The 21,480-nt window shown below is 44.6% G+C and overlaps 1 protein-coding gene across 1 annotated transcript; it reads right to left on the bottom strand.

The window, feature by feature from the left end:
• Positions 1–1,930: 1,930 nt before the first annotated feature.
• Positions 1,931–20,635, bottom strand: LOC129374849 (calpain-1 catalytic subunit-like). The gene is given in 22 exon segments (XM_055053508.1): positions 1,931–2,463; positions 2,614–2,666; positions 3,349–3,465; positions 3,728–3,806; positions 4,559–4,627; positions 4,714–4,775; positions 4,858–4,915; positions 4,993–5,061; positions 5,156–5,201; positions 6,338–6,546; positions 6,630–6,641; positions 6,719–6,885; positions 7,376–7,536; positions 7,638–7,712; positions 8,304–8,389; positions 8,514–8,588; positions 9,366–9,540; positions 9,620–9,753; positions 13,793–13,911; positions 14,228–14,297; positions 20,400–20,557; positions 20,560–20,635. Coding segments are annotated over 22 exon segments (2,097 nt in total). The 3' UTR covers positions 1,931–2,436.
• Between the last annotated feature and the right edge of the window lie 845 nt (positions 20,636–21,480).

The raw sequence follows: 21,480 nt of genomic DNA, 5'->3' as shown, positions 1-21,480 counted from the left end.
TAAAATTGCAGTCTCAAGTGATATGGGCATTTTTCAAAGCTCTATAATACAATGCTTGGTATCATCTTAAAGGGGACACTCTTTCATTTAAAGCAGGTTTTGAGTCTCTCTACCCAACGCTGAGGTCACTAGACCTCATAACACCAAAAATGATACACAGTAGGAGGAGGGTCTTAGTGCTGTCAATCAACTCATGTTCGTGTTTTTGAAGCAACAGAGAAGCTGTATGTTTTATGTTCCAGGAAAACCGGAGTAGAACAACAACTATATGAGAATGATTGACAGCACTAAGTCCCTCTTAGAAATTGACAAAAATGTGAAATTTTGGCCTCTAGCCAATGAATTAAATTATGCTTAGGCATTTTAGGCATTTTAAACATTTTTACATCACTGAAACATAAGTTTTGGCTATATTTAGAGCATATGTAACTTATTTGAGTGTTTTAAAATCACGAACATGTTTGTGTGGTTTACAAAATCTGATGTGTGTTTGATGATTATTCTTGATTTTGATGATGGCATTTGGCACAATGTAATGTTTGTTGCTTGTTTCATGGTTGGTTGCTGTGAGACATCCAGTGTTTCAGATCTGCTGCTGAAAAATCTGAGTCGGATTCGACCGAAGATCAACGGTCCAGTTAAAGTCACAGAATCATGTGTCAGATAATCTCTGGTGCTCATGCTAGTGACACAAGGAAACACGTCTCACACCACATTTTATTTTATATGAATTGTCATCAGCAAAGCCAGCAATTTTGTTAGACAATATTTATTTCTTAAGGTGGAATTACTTTCCTAAGTAAATAAATGTTCTCAAATGGCATGTTACATGTTTTCAGTAAATATGATTTGGATATTTCTTTCAGAAATGTTTAAAAAACACATTCAGCAAAACCTACAATCTGTCTGATGCTCCGTTGGGGTCAAACTTGTTGGGGTCAAACTCGTTGGGGTCAAACTCTTTGGGGTCAAACTCGTTGGGGTCAAACTCGGGGTCAAACTCTTTGGGGTCAAACTTGTTGGGGTCAAACTCGTTGGGGTCAAACTCTTTGGGGTCAAACTCGTTGGGGTCAAACTTGTTGGGGTCAAACTCGTTGGGGTCAAACTCGTTGGGGTCAAACTTGTTGGGGTCAAACTCGTTGGGGTCAAACTCTTTGGGGTCAAACTCGTTGGGGTCAAACTTGTTGGGGTCAAACTCGTTGGGGTCAAACTCTTTGGGGTCAAACTTGTTGGGGTCAAACTCGTTGGGGTCAAACTCTTTGGGGTCAAACTCGTTGGGGTCAAACTCGGGGTCAAACTCTTTGGGGTCAAACTTGTTGGGGTCAAACTCGTTGGGGTCAAACTCTTTGGGGTCAAACTCGTTGGGGTCAAACTTGTTGGGGTCAAACTCGTTGGGGTCAAACTCGTTGGGGTCAAACTTGTTGGGGTCAAACTCGTTGGGGTCAAACTTGTTGGGGTCAAACTTGTCTAGGTCAAACTCTTTGGGGTCAAACTCTTTGGGGTCAAACTTGTTGGGGTCAAACTCGTTGGGTCAAACTTGTTGGGGTCAAACTTGTTGGGGTCAAACTCGTTGGGGTCAAACTCGGGGTCAAACTCTTTGGGGTCAAACTTGTTGGGGTCAAACTCGTTGGGGTCAAACTCGTTGGGGTCAAACTTGTTGGGGTCAAACTCGTTGGGGTCAAACTTGTTGGGGTCAAACTTGTCTAGGTCAAACTCTTTGGGGTCAAACTCTTTGGGGTCAAACTTGTTGGGGTCAAACTCGTTGGGGTCAAACTTGTTGGAGTCAAACTTGTTGGGGTCAAACTCGTTGGGGTCAAACTCTTTGGGGTCAAACTCGTTGGGGTCAAACTTGTTGGGGTCAAACTCGTTGGGGTCAAACTTGTTGGGGTCAAACTTGTCTAGGTCAAACTCTTTGGGGTCAAACTCTTTGGGGTCAAACTTGTTGGGGTCAAACTCGTTGGGGTCAAACTTGTTGGAGTCAAACTTGTTGGGGTCAAACTCGTTGGGGTCAAACTCTTTGGGTCAAACTTGTTGGGGTCAAAATAGTCGGGGTCGGATTTGTTGGGGTCAAACTTGTTGGGGTCAAACTTGTTGGGGTCAAACTCGTTGGGGTCAAACTCTTTGGGGTCAAACTTGTTGGGGTCAAAATAGTCGGGGTCGGATTTGTTGGGGTCAAACTTGTTGGGGTCAAACTTGTTGGGGTCAAACTCGTTGGGGTCAAACTCTTTGGGGTCAAACTTGTTGGGGTCAAACTCGTTGGGGTCAAACTTGTCGGGGTCAAACTTGTTGGGGTCAAAATAGTCGGGGTCGGATTTGTTGGGGTCAAACTTGTCGGGGTCAAACTCGTTGGGGTCAAACTCGTTGGGGTCGCGGTGCTGTCACTGACGTAAGGAGACGTTCGCTCTGCTTCATCGTGTTCAGCTGTTCTTTTCCAGGTTAGGAGTACATCACAAGGTAGAGCCACTAGAAAAATACATTAAGTTAATTATTATTAGTTGATATTTGTAAGGCAGGCAGAGACCAGATATGACCTGATTTCTGCCATGTGTTTGTAAAGATGCAACAGTTCAGTCAGAAAGAAACATCAAACTTAGGAAGAATCAGTTTAATTACCTCTGGTTCTCGAAGTGTCATGGCTGCTCCATCCGATAGCTGTCCGAATATTTCTGCACGGAAAAATATTGGAAGAAATTGAAATAAGTATCAACAAAGAGAAAATAATGTAAACTGAATTACTAAAAATAAGCTTTCAATGACTCTGCAGTCTGATAAAATACAGTGTCATATTTAGACCCTTCAGTGTAGACTAACACCAGAGCTGGATAGTAATTAGTTACACTTACTTAAGTAACCTTCTTGAAAAAAATGTAGTTTCAGGAGTAACTTTACTTCAGTCATTTTACCATGAAGTATTTCTGCTCTTAAGTCAAATTTCTGGTTTGTCTACCCACCAAATGAAAATTTAACTTGTTTTAACCAAAATTTCACCTGCAGTTTCTGTTAAAGTTTCAAAAAAATTTTGTTGGGAAAAAACTGATTTGGAAAAATTAGATTTTTGCCTGATTTTGTTAATTTTTGTTACTTACATGAATTATTGTCAAATACCAACATTTCTAATTAACTATACATTTTGGTCCATTGGACTATGTAATTCTTAAATATTAAATAGTTGATCATTTTACTCTTTATTGAGTAAAATTTCTCTGCCCTCATCTGCTCAACACAACTGGCCTGGTTTATCAGCAGCAGTGAAACCCAAACTGCAGACCTGGCTGCACACTCTACTTAGGTTTTGGTTTGGTCATCAGCAGCGATCACCAACATGATGTCCTCCGATCAGATGCTTACGAGACATGCGGTCAAAGCGAAGGACCAAAGCGATGAAGTTCTCCAGCGTTATGAATCCAGAGGAGGCGCCGTAGCGCAGAGCCATGACGTTCAGCATGTCGTCGCTGATGGTCTTTCCTGTGCAGCAGGGTAAAGTCTGTCAGAGCTTTTCTCAGCCTCAGGCCTTCTGAGCACTAAGCTACGGCTAACAGCTAGAAACATTAAGCTTAAACTGATGATTTTATTAGTTTCACTTTGAATGTACACACAGCATACTGGGTTCTGGGGGAAAGTGGGGTTGACTGTGGGTCGTTTGAAAACGTATGCAGGTTTGTACAGGACGCAGGCGTGAGCTCATAACACTGTGCTGTAAATTCAGGATGAATAAAACCTTGTTGACCTGAAGCCATGATGGCCTTCCTCAGCTCGCTGAGCGACAGCGTCCCCGTCTGAGAGACGTCGCAGTGAGAGAAGATGCCCTGAAGGAAGACAGAGGACAGTCAGCTGTCTGGATCCGCAGACAACCAAAGGTTGAAACTATCTTTCTGTTTTTCTGCTTTCATTCTGCCAGTGTTTTTCTATTTGTATGTAAAGCCTGGGACATAAGCCATTTGTTCCCTGTTAGCAGGAATATTAATGTGTTTTTGTTCTTTCCATGTTAGATGAGAGCAGGAAGCTGAAGCTGCGTCTGTTCAGGGAAGGAGAGATGTCAGCGTTTCTCTCATTCACACCACACAGTATTTCACTTGCGTTTTCACTCATGTATTTTATATTTAGACATTTTACTTCTAATTCTCAGGTATTATTTGACCTCTGTACTATTTGTGTTCATAAAGGCAGCAGATAATTCATTGAGTTTTGTTGATTGATTTTTAACGTCTGTGCTCACATTTGTCTGAAGTGTCCATGTGTTTGGTGTTGTGTCCCGCTCCTTTTGCCCAGAGGAATGATGTACTGAACGTTTGATGTTCATTGATCTGATTATGACTCTGCTCATGTCAGTGTGTTAACCAGAGTTTGGCAGCTCAGGCTTTAGTTCTGTTATTTTCCAGAGTGAAGCAGTCGCTCTGCTGGCCTGTGGCTGTTTATGATCCATGAAGCTCTGCTTTGTCTCTGTAATAGAAATGTTCTTCTTTCTCCATCAACTTACCTGGATGTTGTTTAGTGACGGCTGAACAGCAGCAGTTTGACATATTGTGTGGTAAATACTCAACCATCTTCACTCTCTCACCTTGTATGTGACGATCTTCCTCCACAAACTGACAAATTCCTCACCGTTCAGCTTCCCAGTGACGGATGTCTGTTTGATCAGTTCGTTAAGGTACGCTCAATCAGAGGCAGGGGTCAAAGGTCAGACATGTTGTGGGGAGTTTGGGTGGAGGATACATCCATGAGGGCAACCATGCTGCGGCATGCATCAGTGCTGAAGCCGCCAGACTTCAGGTCACCTGGGTGAAAACAGAGCAAATAAAGAGAGTGATGCAGGTGACCCTGTGACCTGTGACCCTGCGATGGAGGCTCAGTCCAAACCTCTCAGGATTTTGCCATTCAGGAGGCTCTGCAGCTGCTCGGCATCCACTTCCTCGTACTGTAGGAACAGAAATGAAGGATGGTCTGGCGCTGGCTGCTATCAGAGCGATGGTGTTCCAGTGATAAGCGCCTCACCTTGTCAGAGAACTGTCTGAACAGAGTTCTGTTCTTGTCTTCATCCGCGGCGCTGTCCGGAGCAGAGGGCTGCAGGGAAGCCACAAAGCGTCATTTAGTATTTATTCAATTTAATGAGATGGGCAGAAGACAGACGCTCAGAGAGCCTGGCGGTCTGGCCGACCTTCTCAGGCTCCATCTGCTCCGGGTTGTTTCCACCAGAGCTCTGACTGCCAGGAGAAACCACAAGCGTTCATTGATTCTCTCTGCATATTCAATAACATTTGAATCTCAGCAATGGAGACAAAATATTTCATATATATTTCAGGACATACTGGGTCCTCAGAACGCACTGGGTCCTCAGAACGCACTGGGTCCTCAGGACATACTGGGTCCTCAGAACATACTGGGTCCTCAGAACGCACTGGCTCAGGACATACTGGGTCCTCAGGACATACTGGGTCCTCAGAACGCACTGGGTCCTCAGAACGCACTGGGTCCTCAGGACATACTGGGTCCTCAGAACATACTGGGTCCTCAGAACGCACTGGGTCCTCAGGACATACTGGGTCCTCAGGACATACTGGGTCCTCAGAACGCACTGGGTCCTCAAGACATTCTGGGCCCTCAGGACGTACTGGGTCCTCAGAACGTACTGGGTCCTCAGAATGCACTGGGTCCTCAGAACGTACTGGGTCCTCAGAATGCACTGGGCCCTCAGAATGCACTGGGCCCTCAGAACGCACTGGGTCCTCAGAATGCACTGGGTCCTCAGAACGTACTGGGTCCTCAGAATGCACTGGGCCCTCAGAACGCACTGGGTCCTCAGAACGTACTGGGTCCTCAGAATGCACTGGGCCCTCAGAACGCACTGGGTCCTCAAGACATTCTGGGCCCTCAGGACGTACTGGGTCCTCAGAACGTACTGGGTCCTCAGAATGCACTGGGCCCTCAGAACGCACTGGGTCCTCAGAACGTACTGGGTCCTCAGAATGCACTGGGCCCTCAGAACGCACTGGGTCCTCAAGACATTCTGGGCCCTCAGGACGTACTGGGTCCTCAGAACGTACTGGGTCCTCAGAATGCACTGGGTCCTCAGAACGTACTGGGTCCTCAGAATGCACTGGGCCCTCAGAACGCACTGGGTCCTCAAGACATTCTGGGCCCTCAGGACGTACTGGGTCCTCAGAACGTACTGGGTCCTCAGAATGCACTGGGTCCTCAGAACGCACTGGGTCCTCAGAACGCACTGGGCCCTCAGAACGCACTGGGTCCTCAAGACATACTGGGTCCTCAGGACATACTGGGTCCTCAGGACGTATTGGGCCCTGTGAGCACACTGGGCCCAGTCCCAGATGTGACCTACTGGACGTGTGTCTCAGCCTTGGACAGCACGGTGAGGATGAAGGACGCCGTCTCGTTGGGGCTGAAGGTGGACGGGACGATCAGGAACTCTCCGGGTTTCAGGCTCAGCAGCTGCATCACCTCCCGCGCGTTGATGTACTGGTCCGACTGAGCCACCGGCTTGTTTCTGCTGAAGAAAACGGCTGGGAATTTCCCCCTCAGAGCCCTGTACTGCAGCAACACAACTTATTACTTTAACTAGTTTTTTACAGCGTCGGCTGCTGAATACTGGCAGATGAAACAACAACACTTACTTCTTTAGGCACCTTGAAGAAAAGCAGAAGATGAAACAAGTTAGAAAGCATCAGATGAATGAAAGATGGCGGCAGGAAGACGCGCTCACCTCAAACACAGAGAAGCCGATGTGCAGGTTCTGGACCAGTCGCCTGTTCCTCTTGTCAGGCTTCTGCATGAGAGACACCAGCACGTTCTTCTCACTCTGACTGTCTGCACAGTCGCCCAACAAACCCCCAACCTCCACCCGGTACTGCGGATTGGTCCAGAAAGTCTCTGGAGGAAAAGAGGAAGACCTCCATGAACGCCACCAGTAGGATGAAGAAATCTCAATTTCATCCCTGGGAAGCTGATTCAATCTTCAATTTAATTGACTTTATAGTCAATTAAACTATAAATTGACAATTATAGACAATTTATAGTTGGACTATAAATTGTCTATAAGTTATAGTCAATTTATAAATTATAATCCAACAAAAGAACTTCTCTTTCTAATTGTTGAATCTCATTTTATCCTATTTTTTCCACGTTTTTCCTCTTCTCTTCATGTTCTTTTTTTTTACATTGATTTTTCTGTTTTGTTCTCCTTTCTCTTTTTATCATTTCTCCTCTCTTTCATTCTTTTCCTGTATTTTTCTTATTTTTCCAGGATTTTCCTTTACCCAAGGCGAGCGGTAACCTCACCATCTGACAGTAGGTTGAACGGAACCAGAGTTGGATCGGCCCTGTGCTGTTTTCTTTTCCATTTTTATTTTTTTCTTCATACCAGGGTGATTCATGCAGCCTCCAGCTGAGATCCCTGCAACCCATCGGCCTTCGTGGAACGAGGATTTCCAGTGGCAGGACGAGTTCCCATCAAGGAAGTCCGGACACGAGCAGCAGATGTCCAGGTCAGCGTAGAACTTACAGAAATCCTGCAGAGTCATCCTGGGACAGGACAGTATGTGGAGCAGGAGTGAGGTGATGGGAACCAATAAGAGCAGAGTTTATTCTCAGCAGTTTGCTTGGAGAAAGTGGGTCCAGCTCACCAGAACTCGCCGTCTTCACACACTGAAAGGCAGGCTTCACGATCCTGAGGACTCACCGTCTGCCACAGAGACGACCTTCAGGAACAAAGCAGGAGCAGAACAGGTGAACCGAACTCTGTGGGATCAACACATCCTCAACTCCGGATCATCTTGGTAAACTTCAGTCACTTCAGAGTTGAGCCTTTGGGCCCGGTACCAGAGAGCCCAGAACTTTGGTCAGTGCGGTTCTGATGGAGCCACAGAGGGACGGCGGCCATGTTGCAATGGCCACTCCCTGGATAATAATGACACTCCTGCATCAGCACATCAAACCCATTTCAAAGGTGAACCGCGTCGCAACCAGTTCTCACTGATCGCTACTGGTTCTGAGCCAGGTCTAAACTGGGTCAGAACCAGTGTTGGCTCCAAACTCAGTGTGTGTCTGCTGTGGGCCTTTGGGGACCAGTAGATGTTTGCACAGGTCAAACGGAGTTTGATGGAGTAAAGTGGCTGTTAACGGATGCCTCCTGTCCTGGGAAGCTTCCAGAACAGGAAGAATCCATCTTGAATCTGTTGGCCGTCCCATTTAGCCGTCTGCTGGTTCATCCTCAGGCCTGCCTGAGTTCCTGCTCCTTCACTCAGATGGTGTCAACATGACGGATGGAAGACAGAGGCATTTGTTCTCACCGGTCGCTCCAGTCTCCGTTCCACTCTCCTTGGCCCCAGGGGTTCCACAGACGCACCAGACGCTCCGCCTTGGCTCTGCCCAGCACCTGGTCGACAGGTAGCAGACACGGCGCTCACCACAGGGTCCGTCTGACTGCAGCACTTCCATGTTGAACGACGCTGACTCTCTCCATGTTGGAGTTCCAGTTGAAATCAAAATCCATACTTTACCTCCCTGACTCCAGTGACGGCGTAGGCATGGCCTTGAACTAGGCCGTTTGGTAAGACGGTGTTGGCAGAAGTTTCCTAAGAAAGGAGCAAATTCAGGTTTAAAGGCATAAAATATACCCATTATGTTCCATAAAGCCTGAGCTGGGCGTCAGCTGCAGACTTCTCTATCCTACAACAATAAAACCTGAAGAGCTTTAGTGTAAGCAGCTGCTAGTCTGCAGATTGACAGATTGTTCTTCCAGATTAAGGTCTAACCTGCACATGACTTCTAAACAAAATGTTAACCGACAGGAGAGTTCATGATGAAGCTCAACGTTTCTGGCCTGAATTTTCTGATTCTGGTTTTTCAGTTGTTTCATCATAGTTCCTAATAACTGAAGTGAGTTTGATGAAAAAGTTTAAGTTCTGAATCTGTCCGGTGCTGACTGGTGCTGGAGCGACCCAATGAGAGGAGAACAGATTTCTGATTGGTCAGAGCAGTTTGGACGGGTTTAACGTTATTACTGACCCAGCTGTTTAACTTTGTTTCTAAAACGGTAGATTAAGTGTTTGTTGTCATCTTTCCCTCCTTGGGGTGAAAAGATTCATTCTGAGTCCTGCATGTCTGAACTGAGAGCTTCCTGCTTCCTGGCACTTCTCATGAAACCGTCACCTGTCCTCTCTGTCATGTTTCAGCAGATTTAATAACAGTCAGTGGGACGCAGCCCCAGGCTTTTCTCTAACTGATTGACATCCAGAACAAGTTTCTCGGTGTGTTATTATGTTGTATTGCAGCAGGTCCGGATCTGCTCAGACTTGCAGCCTGGAGGGATTTCTCAGTTTGCAGCTGTCTGAGGTGTGATCGTCTCTTACGCCCTGCGGAGTCCCGCAGCCCATCAGCGACTTGGCCTGGTCGGCTCTGCACAGCAGCTCCCACAGGTCTGCAGGCGGCTCAGACAGCTGCACACACATGTGGACGCCGCCGGTGAAGTCCACCATGGCCTCCACTGGAGTTCCTGCATTCATGTCTGAATAGGAGCCACAGACCCTGACACAGCAGGGCCACGTTACACACAAACACATCAGCAGCAGCAGCAGCAGCAGCATTTTATCAGCAGCTCACGTACTTGGCGTAGGCCTTCTCCATCAGAGCGGGCCAGAACTCAGCCGGGTTCTTAGAGCGGACAAAAATTAACCGGCCGTTGATTGTTGGCAGCTTATCATCAATGACAACGTCGACCCATTTCCCAAACCTCCAGAACTGAAATGTAAAGAAAACAGCGTTATTTTGAAACTAAATAATGAGAGTAAGATTTTCCAGAAAAGATGTTTGTCTGATTGAAGGACCCTGAGGGACCTGCAGCTAACGAGCTAATGTCAGTTAGCATTGGCTGGGTGTTGGAGCTCCTGAAGGTTCTTGGTCTGTTCAGCTTCTTTCCAGCTTGTTAGATTCATGCAGCTGAGTTTGGGTTCACCTGAACGTTGTGGCAGTTCCAGAGTCTGGACGTTCCTCCACATAGACTTTGAATGTAAACGTGATGCTCAAAACGCGTTTGGCCTGAACGCACCATTAAAGACCTTCCAGAACCTCCAGGTTACTTTCAGGAACTTGTGTGGAATGGATCTGTAGTCTAGAACCTGGCCTGGACGTTTATAAAAGCGACTTCTAAGGTCTGGAAAGATATCAGCTGGATCCGGAGAGAACGATGTGACTTACTTCCTTTCTGTAACAATTAGCATTTTGGATCTTACAGATCATATGGTTACTTTTAAAAACTTATGTTATTAACCACTCTGAGGAGCTCTTAAAGCTCATAGGCTGTTATTGGCATCTGGTCAGAAATACCGCCGACCTTTCCAGAACTTTCACAGTAACAAGTTCAGAGAGTAATCTGTAAACTCTGAAAAGTCCATTTTTTATTAAGTAACTTGCTGTTTCTGTGACATTTCAGGTCTAAGAAGTACTGTTAAGTTCATTAAATCCCTGAAATAAGATCCCAAATTCCAAACTCCTTAGATCAACCAGAAGGTTTGATGCCAATAATCTGATGTTGCTCCAACAGCTGACCTGCAGGACGGCAATATAACTCAACAGTTCTTGGAAATTTAAGGAAAACTTACCTGATCATCACAGATACACATAAGTAGGCCTGTCACGATAACAGATTTTGCTGGGCGATTAATTGTCTCAAAAAATTATTGCGATAAAAGATAATATTGTTTGAAGACCTTTTTTCATTGATTTAATGGAAATTACTTAATAATACATGCGATTACCTGCCAAAGATAGAAACACTTTACTTTCAAAAGACACTTAACACTGGGACTGATACACAAAATAAATAAAACAACCAAAACTAAAATAGACTCTTAGTCTCCAGTAACAATAAATGTACATGAATAAAAACTGAACAACATGAAGCCAAAGTGGAAATAAATACTGCATTCAACCAAAAGAGTGCAGATTATGAAGTCTGTATATTATATTGCCCTTCAGTAATAATTAGATTTAAATAGAGAAGAATCCGACTGAATGATGCAATAGTTCAAACTACAGGATTTTTTTTACCACGAACGACAATCTGAGAACGTTCTTCGTTCTGAGATTGTCCCTTGTGTGTTACAATAGATCGTTGTTTGTTACGGTAGATCGTTGTGTGTTACGGTAGATCGTTGTGTGTTACGGTAGATCGTTGTGTGTTATGGTAGATCGTTGTGTGTTACTGTAGATCGTTGTGTGTTACTGTAGATCGTTGTGTGTTACTGAAGTCTGTATAGTTTATTGCCCTTCAGTAATAATTAGATTTAAATAGAGAAGAATCTGACTGAATGATGCAATAGTTCAAACTACAGGATTTTTTTTTACCACGAACGACAATCTGAGAACGTTCTTCGTTCTGAGATTGTCCCTTGTGTGTTACAATAGATTGTTGTGTGTTACGGTAGATCGTTGTGTGTTACGGTAGATCGTCGTGTGTTACTGTAGATCGTCGTGTGTTACTGTAGATCGTTGTGTGTTATGGTAGATCGTTGTGTGTTAAGGTAGATCGTTGTGTGTTACAGTAGATCGTTGTGTGTTAAGGTAGATCGTTGTGTGTTACTGTAGATCGTTGTGTGTTATGGTAGATCGTTGTGTGTTAAGGTAGATCGTTGTGTGTTACAGTAGATCGTTGTGTGTTATGGTAGATCGTCGTGTGTTACTGTAGATCGTTGTGTGTGACTGTAGATCATTGTGTGTTACGGTAGATCGTTGTGTGTTAAGGTAGATCGTTGTGTGTTATGGTAGATCGTTTTGTGTTACTGTAGATCGTCGTGTGTTACTGTAGATCGTTGTGTGTTACGGTAGATCGTCGTGTGTTACAGTAGATCGTCGTGTGTTATGGTAGATCGTTTTGTGTTACTGTAGATCGTCGTGTGTTACTGTAGATCGTTGTGTGTTACTGTAGATCGTTGTGTGTTATGGTAGATCGTCGTGTGTTACAGTAGATCGTTGTGTGTTATGGTAGATCGTTGTGTGTTAAGGTAGATCGTTGTGTGTTATGGTAGATCGTCGTGTGTTACAGTAGATCGTTGTGTGTTATGGTAGATCGTCGTGTGTTACAGTAGATCGTTGTGTGTTATGGTAGATCGTCGTGTGTTACAGTAGATCGTCGTGTGTTAAGGTAGATCGTCGTGTGTTATGGTAGATCGTTGTGTGTTACGGTAGATCGTTGTGTGTTACAGTAGATCGTTGTGTGTTAAGGTAGATCGTTGTGTGTTATGGTAGATCGTTGTGTGTTACAGTAGATCGTTGTGTGTTAAGGTAGATCGTCGTGTGTTATGGTAGATCGTTGTGTGTTACGGTAGATCGTTGTGTGTGTTACAGTAGATCGTTGTGTGTTAAGGTAGATCGTTGTGTGTTATGGTAGATCGTTGTGTGTTACAGTAGATCGTTGTGTGTTAAGGTAGATCGTCGTGTGTTAAGGTAGATCGTCGTGTGTTATGGTAGATCGTTGTGTGTTACAGTAGATCGTTGTGTGTTAAGGTAGATCGTTGTGTGTTAAGGTAGATCGTTGTGTGTTATGGTAGATCGTTGTGTGTTAAGGTAGATCGTTGTGTGTTACGGTAGATCGTTGTGTGTTATGGTAGATCGTTGCTCTGATCTAAATCAAGGATTTATCCAGACTGGGAGAGTGACGCAGCCTGCTGAATGTGACCGGTAGCCAATCAGAAAGCGCGGATTCTCCTCCCTTTCTGAGGGGAAACACGGAGGGAATCCCGAACAGCTGACACGATGCAACCCGAAGTCCAGCAGACATCGGAAACAACATGAATGTTTATTCAACAATTAGTGCAAAGAAAAGATAAATAACTAGGGGAGGAGTTGGAGCGAAATTTCTACCAGAAAACCCGGAAACTTTTCAGCTGTTCTTCGTTAAGGTGACATAAATAGTTTATAATGATTTTCATTCAGTCAGACTGACACTAGCCACATGCATTGCAGGTAGATTGTAGTAAGGAATTGATTGATGCCTGGTTTCAATATTAGTGAACTGGACTTATTATCTTGTGTCCATTGTTGGACACAACACGGTTCGATCGAACCGTTATAGCCAGGATTTCTGTCGGCTAATGTGTCTCTCAGGTTTTGATAATGGGCCGACAATCCGCGACATGAGATGGTGTAGCGCGCGCTGGGCATTACACTAAGGAAATAAGGAAGGGAGGGTCAGTGGAGAGCACCGGAGTTTCATTCAGTTTCATCAACAGTAAGAGAAAAAGGCCGGAAGAAACGATATAGCTGTTAATTTAAATGAGGTCGATAATTTTAATTTATCTTGCGATTAATTGATTTATCATTTATTGTGACAGGCCTACACATAAGGTCCAGAAAGTAAAACCTGTTCTTCAAAAGTAAACAGTTTGCTTCAAGTTACATCCAGTAAAGATATAATTTCTAGACTAAAAGAATCCTGAAAAAGATCTTTCTTATCTGAACGTAAGAAATTAACTAGATGTTCTGAGATCTCATACATGAACAATATGAACAAAATAAAAACACATTTTATTTTGCACAAATTTTTGGCCAATATCTAATATTTTTACATATTAGTGGTGAAATCATTGTCTCCTTTAGTTTTTGGAAAATCTGCAACCATAAGAGTTTCCAAATGTTTTTCTTCGACTTATATTTTTGACCCACTTCCTGTTCCATTTAACATTTTAAATTTGAAGAAATGAATGTAATAAGATTGTAAATAATGTTATCTTAAACATGATTTCAGGTTTTTGCCAGTCGGAGAACAAAACGTGGAACGAACCCTGAAGTGGAACAGGCCGCAGTAATCTTCATCAAATGTTTGCTCCAGAGGAACGACTTGTTTCAGGATGAAGTCCTGGAAGGTCAGCGCTCCGATGGAGGCCAGAAACCAGCAGTTTCCTAGGCAACAACAGAAAATCATCTGAACATGAAGCTGTGAATAGTTGGGATGCAGCAGCGTCTGAAAGGCAAGACGAGGCAGGTTCACTTGAGTAAAACATTTCAGCAACACAACAATTGAAACCGCGGTGGAGGGAGGGAGGGATCCTGCTGGTGTTGATAAGTGATGACAATAAAGTAAATGAAGTGTTTGTGTAGTGCTCAACACGGTTTGAACATGCCCAGATTCCACTGATCTGCAGCTCCTGCCTCACATCGCATTAACAAAAACCTGCTTTAGGGGCAGATTGTAGAAAGATTAAGGAGATTTTCTTACCAACTGCTCCTTGGCCAAAGTCAAATCTGGAGACTCCGTCAACAATGAAGGAAGGGTTGGGAACAATTTTCTGAAACAGCACAAACAAGTTGACATTTTAATGCAGCACTTTATGCAGCCAGCAGCTCTGATGACAGGAGATCAAACTCAGCAAGACGAGACAGATTCACTGACAGCACAACCAAACAGCATCACTAAATATAATGTTAGGGTAATATGCTCATATTCTGCTCACTACTTTCCACTTCAATCCTGGATATAACAGCATGCAGTCACATGGAGTTTATTAAAGTTATTTGTTATAGTTGTGTGTTATATTGAAGGAAGACATCGTTTCTAACATCCCGTCCTCCCCAGGAAGCATGTGGTGACAGTGGGCAGAAATGACTAGTTTTTCTTTAAAGCTTGTCTTTCAGAAACTTTTTGTGACCAACAGTTTGCTGTGACCTTTGACTCCAAGAAGTGTTTATGAAACAACACATATTTGCTCTGATGTTTCAGTAAAGGTTCTGTTTGGACCTCCATAGTCCAGCCATCACTCCTTCAGAACCAGCGTTTCCAGTTTAAATGTGTCTCTGGAAGTTCCTGCATCTCAGCAGGTTGTTCCTTCCCTCTGACCCGGGTGATCCAGGTCTTCCTGGATCACCCAGGACTAAAAAAACTGCTGGGGTATTTGCTTAGCTTTTTGTGATTGTTTTAATTTAAGCTAATTTTTAAATTCTTTTTAAAAAAGAAGTATTTATCCTTGTTGATTTGCAAGTCAATAAGGATAAATACCACTCTACACATCACTCTGAAGCAACAGCAACATCCACTGAAGAGGTGGATACATAACCCTGACACTCACTACGCTTCTCACTACAGCAAATACTTCATACATCTCTCTGTACACTGAAGCAGCTTCCTGCTGTGAACACGACAGAGTTACCTTTTCAAAGTTTCTGTTAGGATCTCGCCTGTTGCTGTTAGGAAGACTGAGTCTGCTTTGAGGGCAGACTGAGGAGAAGCTGCAGCTCCTTTATAGAGCCCCTGTCGCCGCAGGCTGTTCTTCAACAGGCTCAGGCAGCTGAGCTGCCACTGGATGGAGGAGCAGCGTTCAGACCTGCACACGCAGTCAAGCAGCGGTCTGCCACGCATGAAACCACAAGTGTTTGGAATGATTTGCCAAAGTTTGGTGAGTTTCTCCAAGGTACTCGTACAAACAGCATGAATCAAGTGCAGAAGCAGCTTCTTCCTCAGTTCCTGAATCTCTGTCAGCATGAACCTCAGCCAGGTGTGTGGCCATCAGACACGCTTGTCTGGATTCTTAAAGCATTCTTGGAAAAGATGCAGAAAATCCTGAAGCACATCAGAAATTGATTTGCATGCTCCAGTCCAACAGCTTGTCGTTGGACCCCCTTGTCTCTCTACTTCTTCTTCTGAGAAGGGAAATATGCTACTAGCTCTCCATCTAACAGGTGAACTGAGTTTCCTAAATCTGTCCAGAACTGAAGTAAACTCTGTTTAAGCTGGCTTTGAATAAGATTTACCTGGTTTCTGATGGCCTACATCCAGATGTCTCGTCCTTCTTCCCCCTGTGAATTAGCCAGACTGAGCAGCCTGCAGCCAGCTAGTTTCACAGAGCACATCTGTTAACGGTCGCTCCTTCTCTTTATTACAAGGTGCACTTGTTACTGAACCAGGATGGTTCTAGTGACTCTGGCGAGTCCCAAGGATGTTGTTTTGGGCTAAAGCAACCTATAAAACATTTTCTACTTTTTCCTCCCCAGAATCAAACATCACAGCAATTTTACTACCATCAAAGAACTTTGTGGTGACTCATTCATTGAATGTCAACAACATCTTTTATATTTTTTTTAGTAAGGCATTTTTTCAAGAGTTAGTACAGCTTCATTAAGTAGCAGAAATAATCCAATAAGTCAAATCAATCACATAGCCTATCTTTCCCTAACGCTGATACTAAGAACTAAAAAGGGAACCTTTGAGAGAGACGGACAGAGTTTGGTGTTTTGAACCCCAGAACTGGATCCATGATGATGAAGGTGTTGGAGCAGGAGGAGGAGGTTGATTGATGAAGGCAGGGATCTCTGTTGGTCTGATGGTCTGACCTGTTGGTCACACAGGACTTGGGTGCTGGCAGGAAGGATACTGACTTAGAGCGGCAGGTCTTAGGGTGAATTCTTCATGTGTGTAGCTTTCCTCAGCTTCTTGGCTCTCAGCTCTGAAGCTCCTTCATCTTGTCTCATGATCTTTCTGGTACGTTGAGATGTAGACGAGCCAACCTCATGGAAGAAAGGCACCAGTTCTTTGCCTCAGTCTTTGCCTCAGTCTTTGCCTCAGTCTTTACCTCAGTCTTTACCTCAGTCTTTACCTCAGTCTTTGCCTCAGTCTTTGCCTCAGTCTTAGCCTCAGTCTTTGCCTCAGTCTTTGCCTCAGTCTTTACCTCAGTCTTTGCCTCAGTCTTTACCTCAGTCTTTGCCTCAGTCTTTGCCTCAGTCTTAACCTCAGTCTTTGCCTCAGTCTTTGCCTCAGTCTTTGCCTCAGTCTTTGCCTCAGTCTTTACCTCAGTCTTTGCCTCAGTCTTTGCCTCAGTCTTTACCTCAGTCTTTGCCTCAGTCTTTACCTCAGTCTTTGCCTCAGTCTTTGCCTCAGTCTTTGCCTCAGTCTTTACCTCAGTCTTTGCCTCAGTCTTTACCTCAGTCTTTGCCTCAGTCTTTGCCTCAGTCTTAACCTCAGTCTTTACCTCAGTCTTTACCTCAGTCTTTACCTCAGTCTTTGCCTCAGTCTTTACCTCAGTCTTTGCCTCAGTCTTTACCTCAGTCTTTACCTCAGTCTTTACCTCAGTCTTTGCCTCAGTCTTTGCCTCAGTCTTAACCTCAGTCTTTACCTCAGTCTTTGCCTCAGTCTTTGCCTCAGTCTTTGCCTCAGTCTTTACCTCAGTCTTTGCCTCAGTCTTTACCTCAGTCTTAACCTCAGTCTTTGCCTCAGTCTTTGCCTAAGTCTTTGCCTCAGTCTTTGCCTCAGTCTTTACCTCAGTCTTTGCCTCAGTCTTTGCCTCAGTCTTTACCTCAGTCTTTGCCTCAGTCTTTGCCTGAGTCTTTGCCTCAGTCTTTGCCTCAGTCTTTGCCTCAGTCTTTACCTCAGTCTTTGCCTCAGTCTTTGCCTCAGTCTTTACCTCAGTCTTTGCCTCAGTCTTTACCTCAGTCTTTGCCTCAGTCTTTGCCTCAGTCTTTGCCTCAGTCTTTGCCTTAGTCTTTACCTCAGTCTTTACCTCAGTCTTTGCCTCAGTCTTTGCCTCAGTCTTTACCTCAGTCTTTACCTCAGTCTTTGCCTCAGTCTTTACCTCAGTCTTTGCCTCAGTCTTTGCCTCAGTCTTTGCCTCAGTCTTTGCCACAGTCTTTGCCTCAGTCTTTGCCTCAGTCTTTACCTCAGTCTTTGCCTCAGTCTTTGCCTCAGTCTTTGCCTCAGTCTTTACCTCAGTCTTTACCTCAGTCTTTACCTCAGTCTTTACCTCAGTCTTTGCCTCAGTCTTTGCCTCAGTCTTTACCTCAGTCTTTGCCTCAGTCTTTGCCTCAGTCTTTACCTCAGTCTTTACCTCAGTCTTTGCCTCAGTCTTTACCTCAGTCTTTGCCTCAGTCTTTGCCTCAGTCTTTACCTCAGTCTTTACCTCAGTCTTTACCTCAGTCTTTACCTCAGTCTTTACCTCAGTCTTTGCCTCAGTCTTTACCTCAGTCTTTGCCTCAGTCTTTGCCTCAGTCTTTACCTCAGTCTTTGCCTCAGTCTTTGCCTGAGTCTTTGCCTCAGTCTTTGCCTCAGTCTTTACCTCAGTCTTTGCCTCAGTCTTTGCCTCAGTCTTTACCTCAGTCTTTGCCTCAGTCTTTACCTCAGTCTTTGCCTCAGTCTTTGCCTCAGTCTTTGCCTCAGTCTTTGCCTTAGTCTTTACCTCAGTCTTTACCTCAGTCTTTGCCTCAGTCTTTGCCTCAGTCTTTACCTCAGTCTTTACCTCATTCTTTGCCTCAGTCTTTACCTCAGTCTTTGCCTCAGTCTTTGCCTCAGTCTTTGCCTCAGTCTTTGCCACAGTCTTTGCCTCAGTCTTAACCTCAGTCTTTACCTCAGTCTTTGCCTCAGTCTTTGCCTCAGTCTTTGCCTCAGTCTTTACCTCAGTCTTTGCCTCAGTCTTTACCTCAGTCTTAACCTCAGTCTTTGCCTCAGTCTTTGCCTAAGTCTTTGCCTCAGTCTTTGCCTCAGTCTTTACCTCAGTCTTTGCCTCAGTCTTTGCCTCAGTCTTTACCTCAGTCTTTGCCTCAGTCTTTGCCTCAGTCTTTGCCTCAGTCTTTGCCTCAGTCTTTGCCTCAGTCTTTGCCTCAGTCTTTGCCTCAGTCTTTGCCTCAGTCTTTACCTCAGTCTTTGCCTCAGTCTTTGCCTCAGTCTTTACCTCAGTCTTTACCTCAGTCTTTACCTCAGTCTTTGCCTCAGTCTTTACCTCAGTCTTTGCCTCAGTCTTTGCCTCAGTCTTTGCCTCAGTCTTTGCCACAGTCTTTGCCACAGTCTTTGCCTCAGTCTTTGCCTCAGTCTTTACCTCAGTCTTTGCCTCAGTCTTTACCTCAGTCTTTACCTCAGTCTTTGCCTCAGTCTTTACCTCAGTCTTTGCCTCAGTCTTTGCCTCAGTCTTTGCCACAGTCTTTGCCACAGTCTTTGCCTCAGTCTTTGCCTCAGTCTTTACCTCAGTCTTTGCCTCAGTCTTTACCTCAGTCTTTGCCTCAGTCTTTGCCTCAGTCTTAACCTCAGTCTTTTCCTCAGTCTTTACCTCAGTCTTTGCCTCAGTCTTTGCCTCAGTCTTTACCTCAGTCTTTGCCTCAGTCTTTACCTCAGTCTTTACCTCAGTCTTTGCCTCAGTCTTTGCCTCAGTCTTTACCTCAGTCTTTACCTCAGTCTTTGCCTCAGTCTTTACCTCAGTCTTTGCCTCAGTCTTTGCCTCAGTCTTTGCCTCAGTCTTTGCCTCAGTCTTTACCTCAGTCTTTACCTCAGTCTTTACCTCAGTCTTTGCCTCAGTCTTTACCTCAGTCTTTGCCTCAGTCTTTGCCACAGTCTTTGCCTCAGTCTTTGCCTCAGTCTTTGCCTCAGTCTTTGCCTCAGTCTTTGCCTCAGTCTTTGCCTCAGTCTTTGCCTCAGTCTTTACCTCAGTCTTTACCTCAGTCTTTGCCTCAGTCTTTGCCTCAGTCTTTGCCTCAGTCTTTGCCTCAGTCTTTGCCTCAGTCTTTACCTCAGTCTTTACCTCAGTCTTTACCTCAGTCTTTGCCTCAGTCTTTACCTCAGTCTTTGCCTCAGTCTTTGCCTCAGTCTTTGCCACAGTCTTTGCCTCAGTCTTTGCCTCAGTCTTTGCCTCAGTCTTTGCCTCAGTCTTTGGGGTCTGAACCCAGCTGATGAGAGAAGTGCGATTTGAAGCCACATGTTGCGGGGCTGATGGGTTGGTCCCCATAAGCAGGAGAGTCTTCAGCTCTGATCTTTAATAGCAGTTACACGTTTTACCCCATTTCATGTTCAATGTCAAAATCACATTCATAACCCTTTTCGTTTCTTTGATTTAGCATTCATTTATAATTTTATGATAATCACAACTTATTACTCTTATTAAAATCATAATGTGAGTTATTGCAGATGTTCTGAAAAGAAACCAAGAATAATCTATTATTGTAATTATTTGATATCAAAGTTACTGTTACTTGTTTTACCTGTAAGTGTTCCCACAAGTGTAAGTATTGTTATAAGTAAACCAATATTAATATAAGTAGTCCACTTTAAATCTTATCTAATTACTCAAAATGTTTTGAATTCGTTCTTTTAAACTTTTATGCTTTGAAACAAGGAATAATCTCAGCTACTTTTATACATGTGCATCTGGAAACCTGCTGTTTGTGTCTCCTGAGTGATCTAGCAGAGGATGGACGCCGGATCTTCCAGCAGCAGAAACTTTGGTTCCCTTTTACGTTTCTTCTGAATTTCCTGCTGTAAATGTTTCATTTTATATTTTTAATTATTTTACAGTACAAAAATACATCAAAAGAAGGCTTTGTTCCCTGGACCTGAATCATCCTCAGCCTCTTTTGTTCAGTAAATATCCTCTGACCTCTGACCTCCAGCTGCGTTCTGCATGTTCAGGACCTGAACTCACCGACGGTCTGACCCACTCCACCCGGACCAGGTCGGCGTGCTGCAGGACGTCCCTGCCGATGGAGCGGTGGTCGGGGGGGAACATGTCGTCGATGAACCGGACCTGGCGGATGAGGCAGTACTCCTTGAGCTGCTGGAAGTCCTGGTTCAGGAAGTTCTCGGGTTGGAAACGGTTCCATATCCGTCTTTAGAGTGACGAGCACTGATGATGTTCATGCAGGCGCCTGGAGCGAGCATGGCTGCAGCGTCCTGCAGAAAGCACAACCACTCTACACATCACTCTGAAGCAACAGCAACATCCACTGAAGAGGTGGATACATAACCCTGACACTCACTACGCTTCTCACTACAGCAAATACTTCATACATCTCTCTGTACACTGAAGCAGCTTCCTGCTGTGAACACGACAGAGTTACCTTTTCAAAGTTTCTGTTAGGATCTCGCCTGGTGTTGCTGTTAGGAAGACTGAGTCTGCTTTGAGGGCAGACTGAGGAGAAGCTGCAGCTCCTTTATAGAGCCCCTGTCGCCGCAGGCTGTTCTTCAACAGGCTCAGGCAGCTGAGCTGCCACTGGATGGAGGAGCAGCGTTCAGACCTGCACACGCAGTCAAGCAGCGGTCTGCCACGCATGAAACCACAAGTGTTTGGAATGATTTGCCAAAGTTTGGTGAGTTTCTCCAAGGTACTCGTACAAACAGCATGAATCAAGTGCAGAAGCAGCTTCTTCCTCAGTTCCTGAATCTCTTCAGCATGAACCTCAGCCAGGTGTGTGGCCATCAGACACGCTTGTCTGGATTCTTAAAGCATTCTTGGAAAAGATGCAGAAAATCCTGAAGCACATCAGAAATTAAAACTGTCAAGGAAGGAGTTTTTAAACTGGTTCCTGAACCGCAGAGCTCTCCTGACCTCTGACCTCTGACCCAGGGCATCAAACAGCAGATTTTGATGATAAAAATTAACATCTTTCATATCATATCTTCAAACTCTTATAAAACAGACATGAGCAGTTTCAGTACCAAAACATCTGTTACACTCAATATTTTCTGATTAGTTTTCAACTTCCCTAATTATAATGAACTAAAAC

This window comes from Poeciliopsis prolifica, unplaced genomic scaffold, assembly GCF_027474105.1.
Source record: "Poeciliopsis prolifica strain line A6 unplaced genomic scaffold, Auburn_PproV2 SCAFFOLD037, whole genome shotgun sequence".
NCBI classification, from domain to species: Eukaryota; Metazoa; Chordata; class Actinopteri; order Cyprinodontiformes; family Poeciliidae; genus Poeciliopsis; species Poeciliopsis prolifica.
This window is presented reverse-complemented; position numbering and strand designations above follow the sequence as displayed.